The sequence below is a fragment of the Pseudophryne corroboree genome, chromosome 5, assembly GCF_028390025.1.
Source record: "Pseudophryne corroboree isolate aPseCor3 chromosome 5, aPseCor3.hap2, whole genome shotgun sequence".
NCBI classification, from domain to species: Eukaryota; Metazoa; Chordata; class Amphibia; order Anura; family Myobatrachidae; genus Pseudophryne; species Pseudophryne corroboree.
Window position 1 is genome coordinate 165,523,725 of NC_086448.1, and position 22,928 is coordinate 165,546,652.

The window sequence follows — 22,928 nt, forward strand, 5'->3', positions numbered from 1 at the left end:
TCCAAGCAGCGGCATCCCACATATAGGAGAGCCTGGCAAAAACTCATGGGCAGGCGAGCAAGAGATCTCTGTTTCAATACCCATGTGGCATTGGGTGGAAACCCCGAGTCCTCCATCATCTTGCGAGACTGGTGTACAACTCCAAGGGGTTTGGTTGTGGGAGGTCACCTGGGCCTTTTTTTTTTTACACCCATCTCTTAATGTTCCATGGTGGCTCCCAAGGTGAGACATGCAGAGCACAATTCAGCACTCAAGAAACAGACAGGGCACATCTCAACAGTTACAAAGAAAAGCAGGGCAGGACCCCTGCCAAAATAGCCTAGCTGGAACGCTCAGTAACATTTTGACAAGAATCAATGTTTCCTAGACTTAGAAGAGAAGATAAATAAGGTTCTATAAAGTATAGTTTATATTTAATGAGCATGAAGTAAAAATAGGATGAAATAAAACTTGGTCACAAATAACGCATATTTTCTCTTTATCTGCAGTAAAACAAATAAATGTAATCATATGATGCAATGGCTGCCAAGTCCACCCCCTCCCTTATATTGCTCATGGACCAGCTTTCCTTTCATTACTGCACACAATCTTTAATATAAAATTGAACTTGAGGCAGAAGCAAATGCAACTATGAACATATTAGTGCACTGCTCAGTAATATCAGGTAAGATCCATCATACAGTATGGTTAATTTTCACATGAACTACTAAGACGACATCCAGACTGATTATGTGATGGAGCAAACACTTGATAAATTGGCACAAACGCTGTGTGTACTGACGGTAACAAGATCACTGCAGGACAACACTGAAGAATCCGCTCCATCAAGTTTTTCAATTACCATCACAAAAGATTAACTAAACAACCCAGCTGGAAAAGTTATTTTCTGTCAAAACGAAGACTCCTTAAGTCAGAAGATTTATGCATTTTCATAATTAAGGTCTGGCCTGCTGATTTTTATTCCCTTTGGAGATTGTGCAAAGTGTAATAAATAGTAAAGTTGTTAACAAGCTGTGAGTATGAAGCTGCTGATTGCAGACTAATAGTTCCCAATCCTACTGTTTAAAGACTTGTGCAGAAATCCACGTGAGCGGAGAGCTCTCCAGCAACTACAGGTGCTCACGGAGGCCAGTATAGTAAAGACACGGCAGTGGTGAGACAAATGGCCCATACACACGGTGAGATTCGGGCTATGCCCGATTCTCACTATGCGACAGGGGCTAGGTCGGCACAGTCAGTATCGCAAGCACACTCATGTGCTTGCGATACTATGTGCGATTTTGGCTTATTGGCAATTTTGACTATCTCCTCTATAGAGATAGTCAAAATTGACTTGCCTGCACAGTCTATCTATTCTTGCGATGCCAACCACGCATCGGCATCAAATCGGGATCACAAGGTGACTTTCGATCTGCACTAACTTTTCTTACGAAAAATTTCTTACACACCATAACTCTACAAACATAATGAAAGTTCACAAAGAACTGTATCAACCTAATGGTTTAAAAGAAAACAAAGTGAAATTGTGTTGAATTTTTTGAATGTTATTTACTTTCATTATTTATTTAGTACAAACATTGTAGGGCTGTAGTTGTTATTCCTTTTGTTCTCCTCCTTAAATATCAGTGGCTTGTCTCTTCCACTGTGCTTCGAAACTTTATTACGATTCATCAGTCTCTTGATTTACAGAAAGGATAGTTTATTTAAAAGTTAATGGCGCATACCAAGTCAGGTGTAACATAGTTCTACTATAGGTACTGTAGCAACTGAAATGCCAATACTATGGATTTGAATGATAATTTTATAAAAGTCAACAGGAATCAGTGTTAAATCAGACTGTTTCACAGTTGATTCCTGCTGCTTATTAAAAATTAACAGTCATTGCCACCAATCGCTGGCTGCTTTGACAAACTCCCCGTTAGTAAATATGTAGTACCTCTATGTCTATCTACATCACCTGAACACATAACATTTGTGGAAAAACAAAAGATTACAAAGTCTTACACAAACTTTACCAGCCTGGTGTTTTTCATAAAGTTGGTACCGGAATTTGGAATTTTAATAATTCCACATAAACACCAGGCGGACCATAAGTACAGCTGATTGTACTTTTTGTAAGTCCAGAATTTATTGGAAAAAAACTCCAGGGTACAGAGAAAGCATTTGTATTCCTTTATGAGCTATTGATCACTAGTTTACTTTCCAACAATGCTTTTATCAGACAACCCTTGTGAATATTAGATCAACATGTCTATTAAGTGTAGTAGTGATTCAATATTTAGAGACAAACACTGTGAAAAAGCAGTAAAACAATCTGCACACAGAATAACTTAGGTTCTAGGTTTCAGACCATTCTCTCAGCTCACAGCACTCTGCAGAAGTACAGACACTCACTTTCGATGCCCTCGTTTTGTAGACTTTCCGGAAGATTTACAGGTCCCATCGCTGCCATCAGGGTCGTTTTCGTGCAGGGTTTTCCATGGCAGGAGAAAACCAGGAGTTGGACTAAACTGTTTTAATTCCCCTTGTCCCAAGAGACTCCGTTCACCACAGTAACAGAAAGCACAAAGTTGTTCACTAAAATGAAGGGGGAAAAACAAAAGTTGAAACAAAAAAGGATTCCAATTCACTGAGCCATTACCTGTTCTTCTAATCTAACACTAACCATCATGCCCATTCTCCGCTATGCTACAATGTAAAACTTGTAAACCCAGCTTGGCAACAGTCTTACTATTGTCTGTTCCATCACTCACACATACAAGCTCATGAAGAAGTTCCTGACCTATCTGCTTTTCAACACAAAGCAATAAGGCACTGCACTAAATTAAAAGACCAAATGGCATGGGCATTGCAGAAAAAATAACCATGATACACATAAATTGACAACATTTAATACCAACAAAATTGACACAATGCAACACAAACTGTATATTTGTGTGTGCTCTCTACCACTTCCTTTAACAGAACATGTTTACAACTTTGAAGATGTTTTTATGATCTTGACATCATCACACAGATGAAATGTTGATATAATTAGAGGTTCCTGGTGGTCTAGTGGTGCCTTACTTGTTTTGGCGGGTCCAGCAGCTCCAGCACTGTCTAACCCAAACATCCCTATATGATTGTGACTATGAGAACTAAGGCTTTGAACAACTAAATGACCTGTACATCCGGACAAAAAAATATCAGAACCGGGGACGATTCGGATCTCTAGACGCTACATAAAGGTGGTTTAAGACCACTTATTACAGTACACCTCCAACTTTTAGAGTGTTTCTCATTGGTGGAGGTTCAATACACTATTAGTATTGCACTAGGAGGTGCCTTTTTCACTCTTGTTTTGCAGATTTTATAAAGACCTGTTTGAACAGCGGGTCATTTGGAAAAATAGGCGGCCGCCCTGAAAAGAAAAGAATACAGGGAAAGTGCTTTGAACAAAAACATCACTAATTCTATGAAGTGCTTGGAGGAAGGTTTCCTGTGCGCCAAATATCACCCCCATGAGAATATATATATATATATATATATATATATATATGTATATGTATGTGTATGACCAAGAAATGTCGCAATACTGCTTTTTATTGTTCACCATCTTACTTGACAGTTTGAGTTTCCACGGACTCATATTGGACTGCTGCAGCTGAATGCATACACTATGCAATTATCTGGGAGATCATCTGCCAGATTTGGCTGCTTTGAGTGAAAATCTAGAAACGGATGAGAGCAAATGGTAAATTGACCAATTGCACCCAAACGCTGGAAACCGGACATAAACTGTTGTTCATACAAATTGGTTAAATGATGGATGTAACCAATTTGTCTGAACAGGTTTTGTCCATTTTCCAGTGTTTGGGAGGAAATGGTTGATAGTCTTTTGCGGTTACCCATTAACAGATTTTCATTCCAAACAGCCATGGACGCAAAAAAATGGTGTTTTTCCCAAAAAATTTTTATCACCCTATCCAATTAGCAGGGATATTCAATTTGGCCCGAAGCTGGCGGATGCTAAGTATCGCCGCCGGGGGCTATTTAATTGGCCCCGATAACACGGCGCGTTCCGCGGCTTATCGAGGGTTTTGCTTCACCTGCCTCCAGCAGGCGAAGCAAAATGCCCGATAACAGCCCCGTTCCGCTATTTCACCACCAAAACACACAGGTTTCACTGAACCTGTGTGTTTACAGGTGTAAAAGGACTTGTTACTGGCCGGGCTAATTAAATAGCCCGACTGCAGCACCCGAAGAAACATTGGGGGGTTTTAATCCCGGTGTCTCTTCGGGCCAAATTGAATATCCCTGTACGTCTCGTGAAAAACGGGTGAAAATACATAGGTCCTGCAAAAGGTTGTTGACCTATGTATTATCGCGGGACTAAGAGGCACTTATCATGGATTACGCATAATCCCCGATAACTGGCAGTCTCGGTGATAAACTCAGTTTTTTCGGGAGTAACTGGACATCCCCCCATGAGCCAATTAGCCGCTGTAAATTATCGCGGCTAATTGGATACCACCGATTGATGTAAAAATCTGATAAGTATTGTTATTTAAAAAAAAAAAAAAGTAAAAGAAAAAAAAAGATAAAGTTTACAAACCGGATAACACTGTTTGGGGTCAGATCTTCGTTCAAAAATGCACCTCAATTTGGATTTTTTTAAAATTCATTTACAGAAATATAACTGTGTACCTATACACTAAAACACTGTATGCGTTTATATTGGATTATCAAAAAAAAGGTAAACCTATTCTGACAATATTACAGGGTGGGGGCTGCGGGAAGGGGATGCTTGCCAACAGATCAGATCCCTTTGAAGCAATTTTTAAAGTGAGCCAGACAATGCACAAGCCCTTTTAGAATATCTTTTAGCACAGTGCTCGGCACAAGACGAGCAAAACTGCACAGCTACATTTCAGGCACTATGCCACAGGGCTGCAGCAGACCATCTGAAGGCGCAGACGCTCCTAGTACTTCCCACTTGGTTGGTGACTGTATATGCTCTCAAGAAAATATAATTAGGTTTAAATGCATTTTTACTTATGCTTGAGCGTGCGAGAAACATCAGCCAGTATGTACACAACGCCTTAATCCGGACTGAGGGGAGTTTATAATTCAGATGTCTTTACAGTCTGGCCAATATTACGTCCTCAAAGTCATCTCTTAATATTCAGACTCTTCATCCAATACTCCATAAACCAGCAATGGTCAAAAGTTCATGAAAGGTGTCAACTTACATGGACAAAAACCCAAACAAGGAGATGGGATAAGCGGCCATCCATCACAGCACATCCACCATACAGGGAGCCCACTAACACCTACTGAACATACAGATATATTACACACGCACATTTTTAAGTGTTTAAGGTAATATAAATAAAATAAAAAATAAAGGAGTGCAAATAAGAAACTGTAGTCTACAGCTATTTCTGTATTTATTTTGAGCAATCTTACGAGAGCCTCCGATAAATACGGTCGAATTCCCGAAATTGTCGAAAAACGGGACTTTTTCGCCAAAAAAAAAAAAAATTCGACAATGCAATTCAGTACTTTCCGTAAAAAAAAAAGGACTTTCAAAATTCGACTTTTTGAAATTCGACATTTGTCAAATTCGACATTTCTGCAATGGTACAAATGCTGCAATTCGACAAAAGTATATTCAATTGAAGTTTGGAAATTGGACAACAGTGCTTTTAGACAGTAAATTTGTCATTTTCAATCCGCCACACTTTGGTGGGTGAATCTAATAAAAAAAAAATAAAACATGTTTTTTTTGGTGTTTTTTTTATTGGTAATAGCATATCTATTTATATTAGAAGGGATTAGGTACTTGGTTTGACTTTTTGGGAGGCACAAGTATTATTTATATATTTTTAAAAATATATATTTTTTTTTTAGATGGAATGGTAAAATCCCGGAAAAAAATGGCGTGGGGTCCCCCCTCCAAAGCATAACCAGCCTTGGGCTCTTCGAGCCGGTCCTGGTTCTAAAAATCCGGAGGGAAAATGGACAGGGGATCCCCCGTATTTTTAAAACCAGCACCGGGCTCTGCGCCTGGTGCTGGTGCAAAAAATACCGGGGACAAAAAGAGTAGGGGACCCCCGTATTTTTTACACCAGCATCGGGCTCCACTAGCTGGACAGATAATGCCACAGCCGGGGGTCACTTTTATACAGCGCCCTGTGGCCGTGGCATTAAAATATCCAACTAGTCACCCCTGGCCGGGGTACCCTGGGGGAGTGGGGACCCCTTCAATCAAGGGGTGTCCCCCCCAGCCACCCAAGGGCCAGGGGTGAAGCCCGAGGCTGTCACTCCCCATCCAAGGGCTGCGGATGGGGGGCTGATAGCCTTGAGAAAATGACAAGAATATTGTTTTTTCTCCTGTAGTACTACAAGTCCCAGCAAGCCTCCCCCGCAAGCTGGTACTTGGAGAACCACAAGTACCAGCATGCGGGAGAAAAACGGGCCCGCTGGTACCTGTAGTACTACTGAAAAAAATAAAAAAAATAAAAAAACAGGAGACACACACCTTTAGAGTAAAAAACTTTATTGCACACCTGCCGACACATACATACTTACCTATGTTGACCCGCCGACTGCCACGTCTCCTGATCAGATGATCCGGGGTACCTGTGAATAAAATTATACTCACCTCAATCCAGTGTCCAGATATAAATCCTCGTACTTGGCAAAAAAAATAAACGAACACCCGACCAAGCCGGACTGAAAGGGGTCCCATGTTTACACATGGGACCCCTTTCCCCGAATGCAGAGACCCCCCCCCCCCCCCCCCCGTGACTGCTGTCACAGAAAGGTCTCTTAAGCCAATCAGCGAGCGCAACGTTCTGGCACTCTGCTGATTGGCTGCACGTCTGAGCTGTCAGACAGCGCATCGCAAAGCCTCTCCATTATACTCAATGGTGGGAACTTTGCGGGTAGCGGTGAGGTCACCCGCGGTGAGCGGCTGACCGCGGGTAACCCCACCGCTGACGGCAAAGTTCCCACCATTGAAAGTAATGGAGGGAGCTGTGCGATGCGCTGTCTGAGCTCACACGCGCATACAGCCAATCAGGTGAGTGCAACGAAGTAGCGCTTCCTGATTGGCTGAAGGGACCTCTGTGACAGGAGTCACGTGGGGTCCCGGCATTCGGGGAAAGGGGTTCCATGTGTAAACATGGGACCCCTTTCAGTCCGCTGGTCCGGGTGTTCGTTTATTTTTTTTGCCAAGTACGAGGATTTATATCTGGACACTGGATTGAGTTGAGTAAAATTTTATTCACAGGTACCCCGGATCGTCGGATCAGGAGACGTGGCAGTCGGCGGGTCAACATAGGTAAGTATGTGTGTGTCGGCAGGTGTGCAATAAAGTTTTACTCTCAAGATGTGTGTCTCCTGTTTTTATTTGGGTATTTTTTTTCAGTAGTACTACAGGTACCAGCGGGCCCGTTTTTCTCCCGCATGCTGGTACTTGTGGTTCTCCAAGTACCAGCTTGCGGGGAGGCTTGCTGGGACTTGTAGTACTACAGGAAAAAACAATATTCTTGTAATTTTCTCAAGGCTATCAGCCCCCCATCCGCAGCCCTTGGATGGGGGGGGGGACAGCCTCGGGCTTCACCCCTGGCCCTTGGGTGGCTGGGGGGGGACCCCTTGATTGAAGGGGTCCCCACTCCCCCAGGGTACCCTGGCCAGGGGTGACTAGTTGGATATTTAATGCCACGGCCGCAGGGCACTGTATAAAAGTGACCCCCAGCTGTAGCATTATCTGTCCAGCTAGTGGAGCCCGATGCTGGTGTAAAAAATACGGGGGACCCCTACTCTTTTTGTCCCCCGTATTTTTTGCACCAGCACCAGGCGCAGAGCCCGGTGCTGGTTTTAAAAATACGGGGGATCCCCTGTCCATTTTTTCCCCGGATTATTAGAACCAGGACCAGCTCGAAGAGCCCGAGGCTGGTTATGCTTTGGAGGGGGGACCCCACGCCATTTTTTTTCGTGTTTTTTCCCGTTTTTTAAAAAACGGAACAAAATCCGTCAAATCGGCCGTTTTTCGTCAGCGGGACTGTCGAATTAGTTTTTTATTGAATATGGTCAATTTCGGCACCCAATTGCCGAAAATAGACGGTCGAATTGTGTCGAATTAAAAAACGGCCGAAAAATTGCCGCTATTCGCCGCTAATTGCATATACCCCATAGAAACATAGAATTTGACGGCAGATAAGAACCACTTGGCCCATCTAGTCTGCCCCTTTTTTTTTTATCCTTTAGGTAATCTCAACCCTTTCTGAACCTTAATTCTTTGTAAGGATATTCATATGCCTATCCCAAGCATGTTTAAATTGCTCTACAGTCTTAGCCTCTACCACCTCTGATGGGTGACTATTCCACTTATCCACTACCCTTTCTGTGAACTAATTTTTCCTTAAAATTCCCCTGAACCTCCCCCCCCTCCAGTCTCAGTGTATGTCCTCGAGTTCTAATACTTCTCTTCCTTTGGAGAATGTTTCCCTCCTGAACTTTGTTAAGACCCTTGATATATTTGAAAGTTTCTATCATGTCTCCCCTTTCCCTTCTATGCTCCAAACTATACATGTTAAGATCTTTTAGCCTTTCCGGGTACGTTTTGTGATGTAGGCCATGCACCATTTTAGCTGCCCTTCTTTGTACACTCTCTAATGTATTTATATCCTTCTGGAGATATGGTCTCCAGAACTGGACACAGTATTCCAGATGGGGCCGCACCACTGACCTATACAGTGGCATTATCACTTCTTTTTTCCTGCTACTGATTCCTCTCCCTATGCAACCAAGCATCTGACTTGCCTTTCTTATTGCTTTGTTGCATTGCTTTCCTGCCTTCAAGTCACTTGAAATAGTGACTCCTAAATCCCTTTCCTCCTCAGTAGTTTCCATTATAGTACCCTTGATACTATATTTAGCCTTTGGGTTTTTGAGACCCAAGTGCATGATTTTGCATTTTTTAGCATTAAACTGTAGTTGCCACGTTCTTGACCATTTCTCAAGCCTACCTAGGTCATCAATCATTTGTTTTACCCCTCCCGGTGTGTCTACCCTGTTGCATATCTTTGTATCATCTGCAAAAAGGCATACCTTCCCTTCAATACCATCTGCAATGTCACCAACAAAGATATTAAAGAGAACTGGACCAAGTACAGATCCCTGGGGTATTCCACTGGTAACATTTCCCTCCATAGATTGCACTCCATTAACTACAACTGTCTGTTTCCTATCCTGCAACCAGGTTCTTATCCATTTAACTGTTTCATAATCCACCCCCACGCTTTCAAGTTTATTTAGCAGTCAGCGATGTGGGACAGTGTCAAATGCCTTACTAAAGTCTAGATATGCTACATCTACAGCTCCCCCTTGATCTATTATTTTCGTCACAGAGTCAAAAAAGTCAATAATATTTGTTTGGCATGATCTACCACCAGTAAATCCATGCTGTTTTGGATCCTGTAAGTGGTTTGATTTAAGACATTCCACAACTCTTTCTTTTAATAGTTTTTCCATTACTTTCCCCACTACTGATGTAAGGCTTACTGGTCTGTAGTTACTTGCTTCTTCCTTGCTTCCACTTTTGTGCAGTGGAACTACATTTGCTCTTTTCCAGTCCTCTGGAATGGCACCTGTATTTAGTGACTGGTTAAATAATTCTGTTAACGGTGTAACCAGCACATCTTTTAGCTCTTTGAGTATCCTTGGGTGTATCCCATCTGGTCCCATTGATTTATCCACTTTTAGTTGTGAAAGTTCTGTTAGGACCTTCTCCTCTGTAAATGTACTTTCATCTACCTTATTTTTATGAATGTCCTTGCAACTTAACTGTGGCCCCATCCCTTCTTCTGTAGTAAATACTGAGCAAAAATAATTATTTAGGTGATCTGCTATTGCCTTGTCTCCCTCCACCAAATGCTCACTCTCTGTCTTAAGTCTTATTATTCCGCCATTTGATTTTCTCCTTTCACTTATATACTTAAAAAAAGTTTTGCGCCCTTTATCTACTGACTGGGCCATTTTTTCCTCAGCTTCTGCCTTTGCACGTCTGATCACTTTCTTAGCATCCTTCCGTCTGTCAAGATACACCTCTTTGTCATTATTATTTTGAGTCTGTTTGTATTTCCTAAAAGCTATCTTTTTTGCTTTCACACTAGTTGATACTTCTTTTGTGAACCACACTGGCTTCCTTTTCCTGGTGCTTTTCCTAACCCTTTTGATACAAAGATCAGTTGCACTTAGTATTGCACTTTTCAGTTTTTCCCACCTCTCCTGCACTCCTTCCAAGTTCCACCAGTCCGCCAATGAATCACTTAAACATCTCCCCATTTTTGCAAAATCAGCATTACTAAAATCCAACACCTTTGTTTGTGTGTGACAGGAGTTAGATCCTGTCTGTATACTAAACCATACTGCTTGATGATCACTGGATCCCAGGTGCTCACCCACGTGTGTCGGATATCCTATCACCATTTGTAAGAATTAAATCTAATATTGAATCTTTGCAAGTGGGCTCCGTCACCAATTGCTTGAGAGATGCTCCCTGTAAGGAATGTAGAAATTTACCACTTGTAGCTGAATTTGCAAAAGACCCCTCCCAATTTACATCAGGTAAATTAAAGTCTCCCATGATTATGACTTCTCCCTTTAAAGCCATTTTAGTGATGTCCAACAATAGGTTTCTGTCCAAATCCTGCCCCTGGCCTGGTGGTCTATAGATCACCCCAATGCGAATAACATCCTTCTCCCCGGTTTCTATGGTGACCCAAAGGGCCTCAGTTTTGTCTTCAATATTTTGTATTAAAGTATCATTTATGCTTTTTTTCACATACATTGCTACCCCGCCTCCTATTCTTCCTATTCTATCCTTCCTAAATAAATTGTATCCTGGTATAGCTATGTCCCAGTCATGATTTTCATTGCACCATGACTCTGTAATTGCCACAAAATCCAGGTTATCCCTGGTCATGATCGCAATTAGCTCTGGAATCTTGTCTCCTAAGCTCCTAGCATTTGCACACATAGCGTTAAGAATTTTGTCTGTGCATTTGTTATTAGTAGCCATGTCCAGACTGTACAAAATAAATGACAAGTTTAAAGATGAAATTACCTGTTTGGGGATGTTGCTCAGTGTTTGATATAGATATATATATATATAGATAGATATATATATATAGATATATATATATATCATTTTTTTTTTACTAATCAGGAATCACACTGTTTCCTTTACACCATGAATACACCTCCCTACATGTAAAGATATAGTACACCAGACCACAATGACCAAATGATCAAAGGAGGTAAACACCAGAGAGCATGCAATAATAAACTATGTTTCACTGTGCAACTTCCTCACACATGCAATGCCAATTACAAGCCAATTATTACATCAAAAAACATACATGAGTTTGCATAAGAGAGAGCTGTAGTGAGCAGTTTGGGGATGTCTTTTCATAGTGTAAAAAGACAGATAACATTGGTACAGGTGAGAATTCATATTCATAGAAATCTCTATATGCATTAAAGCAATACTATCATTCTGTAGAAAATGTTCATTAAGCCAGAAAAATATTAAGTAAATCCGCAGAGGTCTAAAGAAACATCAGTTACAAGTAAAGGCGCTGGCTCGCAGACCGGTGGTCGTGACTCACAAGATCTAGTGCACATCATAATCGCTGCTCACTGGTGACAACTGTGTAATTACTATTGATCTTTTTACTATTATTTTTTTTCAGGTCGGGAGTTAGAAGTTGTCATGTGAGCAAAACATCTGGAAAGGAAAGAAAGCATGCTGTGTTGTATCTTTATTCCCTCCCAGTTGCATGGCCTTGGAAATACGGGACTAATTGCACAGAATATTGTCCAACAGCTCATGAATGTACAAACATCACATGATCAAGTAGTAACAACCTGATATACCAGCTGCATGTAATATACCAATCAGATTCTAGCTGTCATTTTAAAGAATGTACTAGATAAAAAGTAGGTAGAATCTTATTGGTTGCTTTTGGCAACATCTCCATTTGTCCTCTTCAGAAGGTTAAATTATTATCCCCCTAGGGGGAGAAATTAATTCAATTAATTTGGGCATCCTGAAATAGCACATTACATCCATGTCTGGAATAGAATACCATTAGTGTACAGAACTACAGGAGATCCCATTCACATATTCGGCTAGAGGTTTTCTGCTGCAATAGGAAAGGATTATCCATTACAATCCTACTCCTTCATACTCCCCATGCAAGGAGCTGCTGTCTAATCATTACTCAATGAATACTTGAAACAGATACATATGGCTACCATCTGTGGCAGCTATTACATATATGACAATGTATGAGTAGTGTGAATAACTGTAGCAAAAGATAGATCTGCTTCTGGGTCAGGGTAAAAAATAAAATGTAAAGTGTAATAAATATGTGTGCAGCGTTCTCCTGTCAGCGGGGGAGTATGTCCTGATAACGGGGGAGTATGTCCTGATAATCTATCCCCTCCCCAGCCCCTCTGAGCACACCATCATAGCTTGGTATTCTGTATATAATTGTGCTGGGTTGGGTATGCGTTACCGCTGCTGGAGATCCCAACTGTCGGGATTTAGAGGGGGCGGGATGTAGCCGTTGGTAATGTGGCGGACGGTCTCCTGACCGCCGGTCACATAACTACATCGCATAGTGCTAATAGTATTGTCCCCATATCAACTCTGACCTGTGCAAAGCACAAATCCACACTATTTTCTTGGCGTGCCATATTAGGAAAATGACTTAGGCTAGAGAGCCAATAGATTTGTTTTCAAGGTTAGCCTCCCTGCAATTAGTAGAGGGTACTTTGCTGAGTAAATCTTATTCTTAACAAACCACAAAACTAATAAAACTACAGTGAAATAAACTTTAATGATTTAAGATTACCATTTACTCACCGTGATGAGCTGCTATATTAATGCGAACAATGGAGTTGATTAAAATGTAATGGATGGGTGGATAAGGACAATTAGCAAATAGACTAGTTATTGTTTAAGAAGAAGTGAACAAAGTAATCTGAATTCGGCAGAGAAAAAATGCACTATCACAATAAAGAACAATAAAAAAAGATGTAAGGGGAAGGTTTCTGGCTGTGAAGCAAAAGTAGATAGCACAAAGCAGGAGGTCAGGGAGAGATGAAACAATAGTGAGTTCAAGGTACAAAGGAAAAAAAGAAGAAAAGCGCAAAAACTGATTTTAGCCGGCTCCTATTCTGCCTTTACCTGTGCATGTGACACAAATACACACACTGTATGGTCACCTTATGATGCAGCTGTCTGTGTTATGCTCACTTAGGGGGCCCAGCATATCTGCGGCTACATCCTCGAAAACACACATTTTTGGCTGTTAGCTGCAAATATTAGGCATCTCCTGAATGTAAGAACCTCCTGCAATCCCACCACTGCCGCCTGCAGCCCCCAGAGGGTTTCTACTGGGGATGCTATCCTGCAAGATTTACCAATATCTGGAATAGGAAACATTTCGAATATTGTTTCCTGCAGCTACCGACATCTGAAGATGGCGGTAACCCATTGTAGCCTATGAGCTACACATCGCATCTGGAACTGGAAGTGGCCTCTGTGCATGGCAGACAGCGCTAACTGCGCATGTAATATCCCTCCCAGATCACATTCAATATGTGAACCATGATAAATGGGCCCCTCTGCATTGGTCTGTGCCCGTCACTCATAGAAAAAGAAATTTTGTATGGAAAAGGTGGGGGCAGACTACAGGATGTATCTTCAGGAAAATGCTGCCCTTGGCTCTTTTGCATTCTCCTCCTTCTATTAGATGCTAAAGTGGGAGCTCAACTGCTCCGATGTGCGCCCATTACATTTGGGCACCCACAAAACAACTGAATTCCCCCATAAGTGCATCCCTATTTGCAAACAGGCCACTCAGGCATACAAAATGCGGTCTGGTCTGAGGGCCACACAGCATCAACTGGCAGGTAACGCTTGGCCCGCAGGCCATGGACTGGACACCACCAGTGTAAAGAGAACAGTAAAGTACATTTTTAGTGTCCTGTATGGCAAGTCATTCTCATTATGTTTTATACTGTCATACTGTAAATCACTGTTTGTACAACCAGGCCACATATTCTGTTCTCAACTCTGTGACAGATTTCAATAGCAGCTCTCATAATTAATGCTGTACTAGTCAGACTTTACTGGCCAAATATCTGGTTATTGGTTTGGCCCGGTTTATGTGTTTGTCTATTCTAGTGGTGTCACGCCACAGTAAGGGTTTTCAACAACATTGATACCCCTTTCAGACTTCGTCAAAAACCCGGGATATTGGTGGGGCCCGGCGAGTCCACCCCGGTCCTGCTTATGTCTGGCCTGTGTTGACAGTCCTGGGTCCACTATCCTAAAATGGACCAGGGTTATTCCCAGGACATGCAACCCGGGTCAGTGCCTCAACTTATGTATGAAAGAGATGACCCAGGTGTTGATGACCCAGGCGATACCTAGAAGGAGTTCATTGCTGGGACAGTAGCTGCTTGGAGAGACATCAACTCAAAGCGGCCACTGCTAGACGAAAACGAAATACCCGGGGGGCCCTGTGTAAAGGAATAACCCGGATCCATCACTCAGGTGTGAATGGGGTGTAAGTACTGAAACCCCAGCTTCAACCCTAGTGTCCTGTGTCCAGGGTCTGAGTCAGGTTAAAGTTAAGGTTTATATCTGAAAGGGGTATTAACTTAAAATATAAGACTACTGTCTTCATCTATTGATACAAATAAAATGTGAGGAGCAAAGGGAAATACTTGTCCACCTGGAGTATAATTTTCGATCTGGCACCTAGTTTCAGAAATTTGTCTAAGCTTGTAAAAGCTATTTTGACAGCACTGAATGGAGTCAATCCAATTATCTGCAAGTCATGGGCACCCGCAGCACTCAAGTCTGATCAACAGAACAATTGGATTGCTCCATCGATCCAAAAACAATTGCATTCCTCTCAAACTTATATGTTACAATTTGCCAAAAAGAAAGCACGTGCAACACACAATGGTCCTCAAGGTACACTAAGGCTGGTTACACAGCTGGCCAACGGATCAGCCGACCAATAAAACTATTCGCAAGGTGTATGAACAAACTATCTTAGGCATACACAATTACGAATTCGCTGACTGATATGTCTGGCAGCAGAGTCATTTGAATATGTCTGCCCACTTTGTGACATCATATTTAATGGCTGCAGCCGACATATCATGCGGTCGGCTGTACACACAGCCAGATTTATTCATACATCTGCAAGATATATCTGTGCTGCAGGGCCAACACGATGCGTCTGTGAGTGATGTCGTTCATAGAAATATTAGTTGTAACCACCTGTCGATGTACTCGCGATAATAAGAATTTACTTACCGATAATTCTATTTCTCGTAGTCCGTAGTGGATGCTGGGGACTCCGTAAGGACCATGGGGAATAGCGGCTCCGCAGGAGACAGGGCACAAAAGTAAAAGCTTTAGGATCAGGTGGTGTGCACTGGCTCCTCCCCCTATGGCCCTCCTCCAAGCCTCAGTTAGGATACTGTGCCCGGACGAGCGTACACAATAAGGAAGGATTTTGAATCCCGGGTAAGACTCATACCAGCCACACCAATCACACTGTACAACCTGTGATCTGAACCCAGTTAACAGCATGATAACAGCGGAGCCTCTGAAAAGATGGCTCACAACAATAATAACCCGTTTTAGTTAACAACTATGTACAAGTATTGCAGACAATCCGCACTTGGGATGGGCGCCCAGCATCCACTACGGACTACGAGAAATAGAATTATCGGTAAGTAAATTCTTATTTTCTCTGACGTCCTAAGTGGATGCTGGGGACTCCGTAAGGACCATGGGGATTATACCAAAGCTCCCAAACGGGCGGGAGAGTGCGGATGACTCTGCAGCACCGAATGAGAGAACTCCAGGTCCTCCTCAGCCAGGGTATCAAATTTGTAGAATTTTGCAAACGTGTTTGCCCCTGACCAAGTAGCAGCTCGGCAAAGTTGTAAAGCCGAGACCCCTCGGGCAGCCGCCCAAGATGAGCCCACCTTCCTTGTGGAATGGGCATTTACATATTTTGGCTGTGGCAGGCCTGCCACAGAATGTGCAAGCTGAATTGTACTACACATCCAACTAACAATCGCCTGCAAAGAAGCAAGAGCACCCAGTTTGTTGGGTGCATACAGGATAACAGCAAGTCAGTTTTCCTGACTCCAGCCGTCCTGGAAACATATATTTTCAGGGCCCTGACAACATCTAGCAACTTGGGAGTCCTCCAAGTCCCTAGTAGCCGCAGGTACCACAATAAGCTGGTTCAGGTGAAACGCTGACACCACCTTAGGGAGAAACTGGGGACGAGTCCGCAGCTCTGCCCTGTCCGAATGGACAATCAGATATGGGCTTTTGTGAGACAAAGCCGCCAATTCTGACACTCGCCTGGCCGAGGCCAGGGCCAACAGCATGGTCACTTTCCACGTGAGATATTTCAAATCCACAGATTTGAGCGGTTTAAACCAATGTGATTTGAGGAATCCCAGAACTACGTTGAGATCCCACAGTGCCACTGGAGGCACAAAAGGGGGTTGTATATGCAGTACTCCCCTGACAAACTTCTGGACTTCAGGAACTGAAGCCAATTCTTTCTGGAAGAAAATCGACAGGGACGAAATTTGAACCTTAATGGACCCCAATTTGAGGCCCATAGACACTCCTGTTTGCAGGAAATGCAGGAATCGACTGAGTTGAAATTCCTTCGTGGGGCCTTCCTGGCCTCACACCATGCAACATATTTTCGCCAAATGTGGTGATAATGTTGTGCAGTCACCTCCTTCCTGGCTCTGACCAGGGTAGGGATGACCTCTTCCGGAATGCCTTTTTCCCTTAGGATCCGGCGTTCAACCGCCATGCCGTCAAACGCAGCCGCGGTAAGACTTGGAACAGACATGATCCTTGCTGAAGCAAGTCCCTTCTTAGTATCTCTTGAAGTTCCGGGTACCAAGTCCTTCTTGGCCAATCCGGAGCCACAAGTATAGTTCTTACTCCTCTCCGTCTTATAATTCTCAGTACCTTGGGTATGAGAGGCAGAGGAGGGAACACATACACCGACTGGTACACCCACGGTGTTACCAGAGCGTCCCTGCTATTGCCTGAGGGTCTCTTGACCTGGCGCAATACCTGTCCAGTTTTTTGTTCAGACGGGACGCCATCATGTCCACCTTTGGTCTTTCCCAACGGTTCACAATCATGTGGAAGACTTCCAGATGAAGTCCCCACTCTCCCGGGTGGAGGTCGTGCCTGCTGAGGAAGTCTGCTTCCCAGTTGTCCACTCCCGGAATGAACACCGCTGACATTGTTATCACATGATTTTTCGCCCAGCGAAGAATCCTTGCTGCCATTGCCCTCCTGCTTCTTGTGCCGCCCTGTCTGTTTACGTGGGCGACTGCCGTGATGTTGTCCGACTGGATCAGCACCGGTTGACTTTGAAGCAGAGGTCTTCCTAGGCTCAGAGCATTGTAAATTGCCCTTAGCTCCAGTATATTTATGTGGAGAGAAGTCTCCAGACTTGACCACACTCCTTGGAAATTTCTTCCCTGTGTGACTGCTCCCCAGCCTCTCAGGCTGGCATCCGTGGTCACCAGGACCCAGTCCTGAATGCCGAATCTGCTGCCCTCTAGTAGATGAGCACTCTGCAGCCACCACAGAAGAGACACCCTTGTCCTTGGAGACAGGATTATCCGCTGATGCATCTGAAGATGCGATCCGGACCATTCGTCCAGCAGATCCCACTGAAAAATTCTTGCGTGAAATCTGCCGAATGGAATCGCTTCGTAAGAAGCCACCATTTTTCCCAGGACTCTTGTGCATTGATGCACTGACACTTGGCCTGGTTCTAGGAGGTTCCTAACTAGCTCGGATAACTCCCTGGCTTTCTCCTCCGGGAGAAACACCTTTTTCTGGACTGTGTCCAGAATCATCCCTAGGAACAGCAGACGTGTCGTCGGAATCAGCTGCGATTTTGGAATATTTAGAATCCACCCGTGCTGTCGTAGAACTACTTGAGATAGTGCTACTCCGACCTCCAACTGTTCTCTGGACCTTGCCCTTATCAGGAGATCCTCCAAGTAAGGGATAATTAAGACGCCTTTTCTTTGAAGAAGAATCATCATTTCGGCCATTACCTTGGTAAAGACCCGGGGTGCCGTGGACAATCCAAACGGCAGCGTCTGAAACTGATAGTGACAGTTCTGTACCACGAACCTGAGGTACCCTTGGTGAGAAGGGCAAATTGGGACATGGAGGTAAGCATCCTTGATGTCCAGGGACACCATATAGTCCCCTTTTTCCTGGTTCGCTATCACTGCTCTGAGTGACTCCATCTTGATTTGAACCTTTGTATGTAAGTGTTCAAAGATTTCAGATTTAGAATAGGTCTCACCGAGCCGTCTGGCTTCAGTACCACAAATAGTGTGGAATAATACCCCTTTCCTTGTTGTAGGAGGGGTACTTTGATTATCACCTGCTGGGAATACAGCTTGTGAATTGTTTCCAATACTGCCTCCCTGTCGGAGGGAGACGTTGGTAAAGCAGACTTCAGGAACCTGCGAGGGGGAGACGTCTCGAACTTCCAATCTGTACCCCTGGGATACTACTTGTAGGATCCAGGGGTCCACTTGCGAGTGAGCCCACTGCGTGCTGAAACTCTTGAGACGACCCCCCACCGCACCTGAGTCCGCTTGTACGGCCCCAGCGTCATGCTGAGGACTTGGCAGAAGCGGTGGAGGGCTTCTGTTCCTGGGAAGGAGCTGCCTGCTGCAGTCTTCTTCCCTTTCCTCTACCCCTGGGCAGATATGACTGGCCTTTTGCCCGCTTGCCCTTATGGGGACGAAAGGACTGAGGCTGAAAAGACGGTGTCTTTTTCTGCTGAGATGTGACTTGGGGTAAAAAAGGTGGATTTTCCAGCTGTTGCCGTGGCCACCAGGTCCGATGGACCGACCCCAAATAACTCCTCCCCTTTATACGGCAATACTTCCATGTGCCGTTTGGAATCTGCATCACCTGACCACTGTCGTGTCCATAAACATCTTCTGGCAGACATGGACATCGCACTTACTCTTGATGCCAGAGTGCAAATATCCCTCTGTGCATCTCGCATATATAGAAATGCATCTTTTAAATGCTCTATAGTCAATAAAATACTGTCCCTGTCAAGGGTATCAATATTTTCAGTCAGGGAATCCGACCAAGCCACCCCAGCGCTGCACATCCAGGCTGAGGCGATCGCTGGTCGCAGTATAACACCAGTACGTGTGTATATACTTTTTAGGATATTTTCCAGCCTCCTATCAGCTGGCTCCTTGAGGGCGGCCGTATCTGGAGACGGTAACGCCACTTGTTTTGATAAGCGTGTGAGCGCCTTATCCACCCTAGGGGGTGTTTCCCAACGCGCCCTAACTTCTGGCGGGAAAGGGTATAACGCCAATAATTTTCTATCGGGGGAAACCCACGCATCATCACACACTTCATTTAATTTATCTGATTCAGGAAAAACTACAGGTAGTTTTTTCACACCCCACATAATACCCTTTTTTGTGGTACTTGTAGTATCAGAAATATGTAACACCTCCTTCATTGCCCTTAACATGTAACGTGTGGCCCTAATGGAAAATACGTTTGTTTCTTCACCGTCGACACTGGAGTCAGTGTCTGTGTCGACCGACTGAGGTAATGGGCGTTTTAAAGCCCCTGACGGTGTTTGAGACGCCTGGACAGGTACTAATTGGTTTGCCGGCCGTCTCATGTCGTCAACCGACCTTGCAGCGTGTTGACATTATCACGTAATTCCCTAAATAAGCCATCCATTCCGGTGTCGACTCCCTAGAGAGTGACATCACCATTACAGGCAATTGCTCCGCCTCCTCACCAACATCGTCCTCATACATGTCGACACACACGTACCGACACACAGCACACACACAGGGAATGCTCTGATAGAGGACAGGACCCCACTAGCCCTTTGGGGAGACAGAGGGAGAGTTTGCCAGCACACACCAAAACGCTATAATTATACAGGGACAACCTTATATAAGTGTTTTCCCTTATAGCATCTTAATATATTATAATATCGCCACACAAAATGCCCCCCCTCTCTGTTTTAACCCTGTTTCTGTAGTGCAGTGCAGGGGAGAGCCTGGGAGCCTTCCTAGCAGCGGAGCTGTGTAGGAAAATGGCGCTGTGTGCCGAGGAGAATAGGCCCCGCCCCCTTTTCGGCGGGCTTCTTCTCCCGTTTTTCTGACAACCTGGCAGGGGTTAAATACATCCATATAGCCCCAGAGGCTATATGTGATGTATTTTTAGCCAGCATAGGTACTTTCATTGCTGCCCAGGGCGCCCCCCCCAGCGCCCTGCACCCTCAGTGACCGTTGGTGTGAAGTGTGCTGAGAGCAATGGCGCACAGCTGCCGTGCTGTGCGCTACCTTAAGTAGACTGGGAAGTCTTCACCCGCCGATTTCTGGACCTCTTCTCTCTTCAGCATCTGCAAGGGGGTCGGCGGCGCGGCTCCGGTGACCCATCCAGGCTGTACCTGTGATCGTCCCTCTGGAGCTAGTGTCCAGTAGCCTAAGAAGCCAATCCATCCTGCACGCAGGTGAGTTCACTTCTTCTCCCCTAAGTGCCTCGTTGCAGTGAGCCTGTTGCCAGCAGGACTCACTGAAAATAAAAAACCTAACTTTTACTCTAAGCAGCTCTTTAGGAGAGCCACCTAGGTTGCACCCTTCTCGGCCGGGCACAAAAACCTAACTGAGGCTATTCCCCATGGTCCTTACGGAGTCCCCAGCATCCACTTAGGACGTCAGAGAAATATTGTTCGCCGATATATTGCATAGTGTGTACCCAGTATTAACACTCCAGGAATTAAGAATATCTTTACGTGTGCAAATGGCATGATCAAACTGACAGAGGTACTAATTAAGTCACTTGTGCATAAGCATGGAATTCTTTAAAACCTGGACCGTTAAGGTGCCTTGAGAACCAACTTTAGGAATCACTGGTCTACACTGAAACTATGACAAACAAAAGCCAAATGTTATGGAAGGATTTCTCAATTGGAGAAAGTTGGGGCACATGACAGAAGGTAAAATGAATGAGGAAATTTCAAAAGAACTTTACAAACAAATGACTTGCAACAAATCGGAAATTGGGGCAGAACATCACATTTCATCAGGAATAATAATAATTATAAAATAAAATAAAAATCTGCTTTACGGGCTAGTCACGGGTTTACCACAGGACTAACTGATTACCGGTGGACACCTAAAGCTTACATACCGCGGTGCTAACTGAATAGCGCCCTTATGTTACTCAGCATTTCAAGTGTAGCTAAAATTTAGTTTTTTTCTCAATAGAGTGTGAGCAGAAATCTACGTTAACTAGTGCCCCAGGCAGGGTTGTGAGTTTACGGCGTGCAGTCACTTCAACACTCACGTCACTTAACACCAACTAAGCCTTGGGCATTAGTCACGGTAAGGTGCACCTCCCAGTTTAAGTGCTAGATGCTATGCAGTCTATAGAATAGCTTCAGGCACTTAAGCTGGGAGCTACAAACTGAATCACACGCAGAGTGTATCAGCCTGAATGCAATTACAATTTTGCTGCATAACTATACAACTGTCTGTGTCTGGTACAGAGACAAATGTCACATGTATATGTAACAGAAGGATTTACACTCTCCCTCTCTTCTAGCAATGAGCAAAATCTCCACCATTTATATGCCTTTCATATAGCCAATCCAATGGAAATTACACTAGTCATGATACAGACTACTTAAGATTGGTCCAAGATCAATATACTTTATACCAGTGGTTTCCAAACTTTTTTGAATAATGGCGCCCTAGAATATCAGAATTTTTTTCACGGCACCCCTAGGCCAAAAAAATAGGATTTTAATACCTACCGGTAAATCCTTTTCTCCTAGTCTGTAGAGGATGCTGGGGACTCCAAAAGGACCATGAGGTATAGACGGGATCCGCAGGAGACATGGGCACACTAAAAGACTTTGACTGGGTGTGAACTGGCTCCTCCCTCTATGCCCCTCCTCCAGACCTCAGTTATAGGGACTGTGCCCAGGGAGACGGACATTTCGAGGAAAAGGATTTTTGTTAAACCAAGGGTGAGATACATACCAGCTCACACCACAACACACCGTACAACTGGATTACCAGGAATACCAGAGAACAGTATGAACGAAAGACAGCAACAAGCTGAACATAACCGATACACAACCTTTGTGTAACTGAAAACAACAACTACCAATCCAACTGCAAGTAACAGTCCGCACTGGGATGGGCGCCCAGCATCCTCTGCGGACTAGGAGAAAAGGATTTACCGGTAGGTATTAAAATCCTATTTTCTCTTACGTCCTAGAGCAGGCATTCCCAACAGCGGTCCTCAAGGCACACCAACAGTGCAGGTTTTAGTGATATCCAGGCTTCAGCATAGATGGTTAAATCAAAATAACTTAGGTACTAATTAAATCACCTGTGTTCAAGCCTGGATATCACTAAAACCAGGACTGTTAGTGTGCCTTGAGGACCGCGGTTGGGAAACACTATCCTAGAGGATGCTGGGGACTCCAAAAGGACCATGGGGTCTATACCAAAGCTTTAGAGCGGGAGGGAGAGTGCGGACGACTCTGCAGCACCGACTGAGCAAACATGAGGTCCTCATCAGCCTGGGTATCAAACTTGTAGAATTTAGCAAAAGTGTTTGAACCAGACCACGTAGCTGCTCGGCAAAGCTGAAGTGCCGAGACCCCTCGGGCAGCCGCCCAAGATGAGCCCACCTTCCTGGTAGAATGGACATTCACTGACTTCGGCAACGGCAATCCAGCCGTAGAATGAGCGTGCTG

At 44.1% G+C, this 22,928-nt stretch overlaps 1 protein-coding gene across 9 annotated transcripts in view; it reads right to left on the reverse strand.

Annotated features, from left to right (window-relative positions):
* Window positions 1–22,928, reverse strand: part of KMT2C (lysine methyltransferase 2C) — a 573,154-nt gene that overhangs the window by 375,934 nt on the left and 174,292 nt on the right. For all 9 annotated transcript variants that reach the window (XM_063921867.1, XM_063921863.1, XM_063921864.1 and 6 more), the window contains exon 4: window positions 2,395–2,577. In XM_063921867.1, coding sequence (XP_063777937.1) covers window positions 2,395–2,577 — 183 coding nt within the window. The remainder of the gene's footprint in view (window positions 1–2,394; window positions 2,578–22,928) is intronic.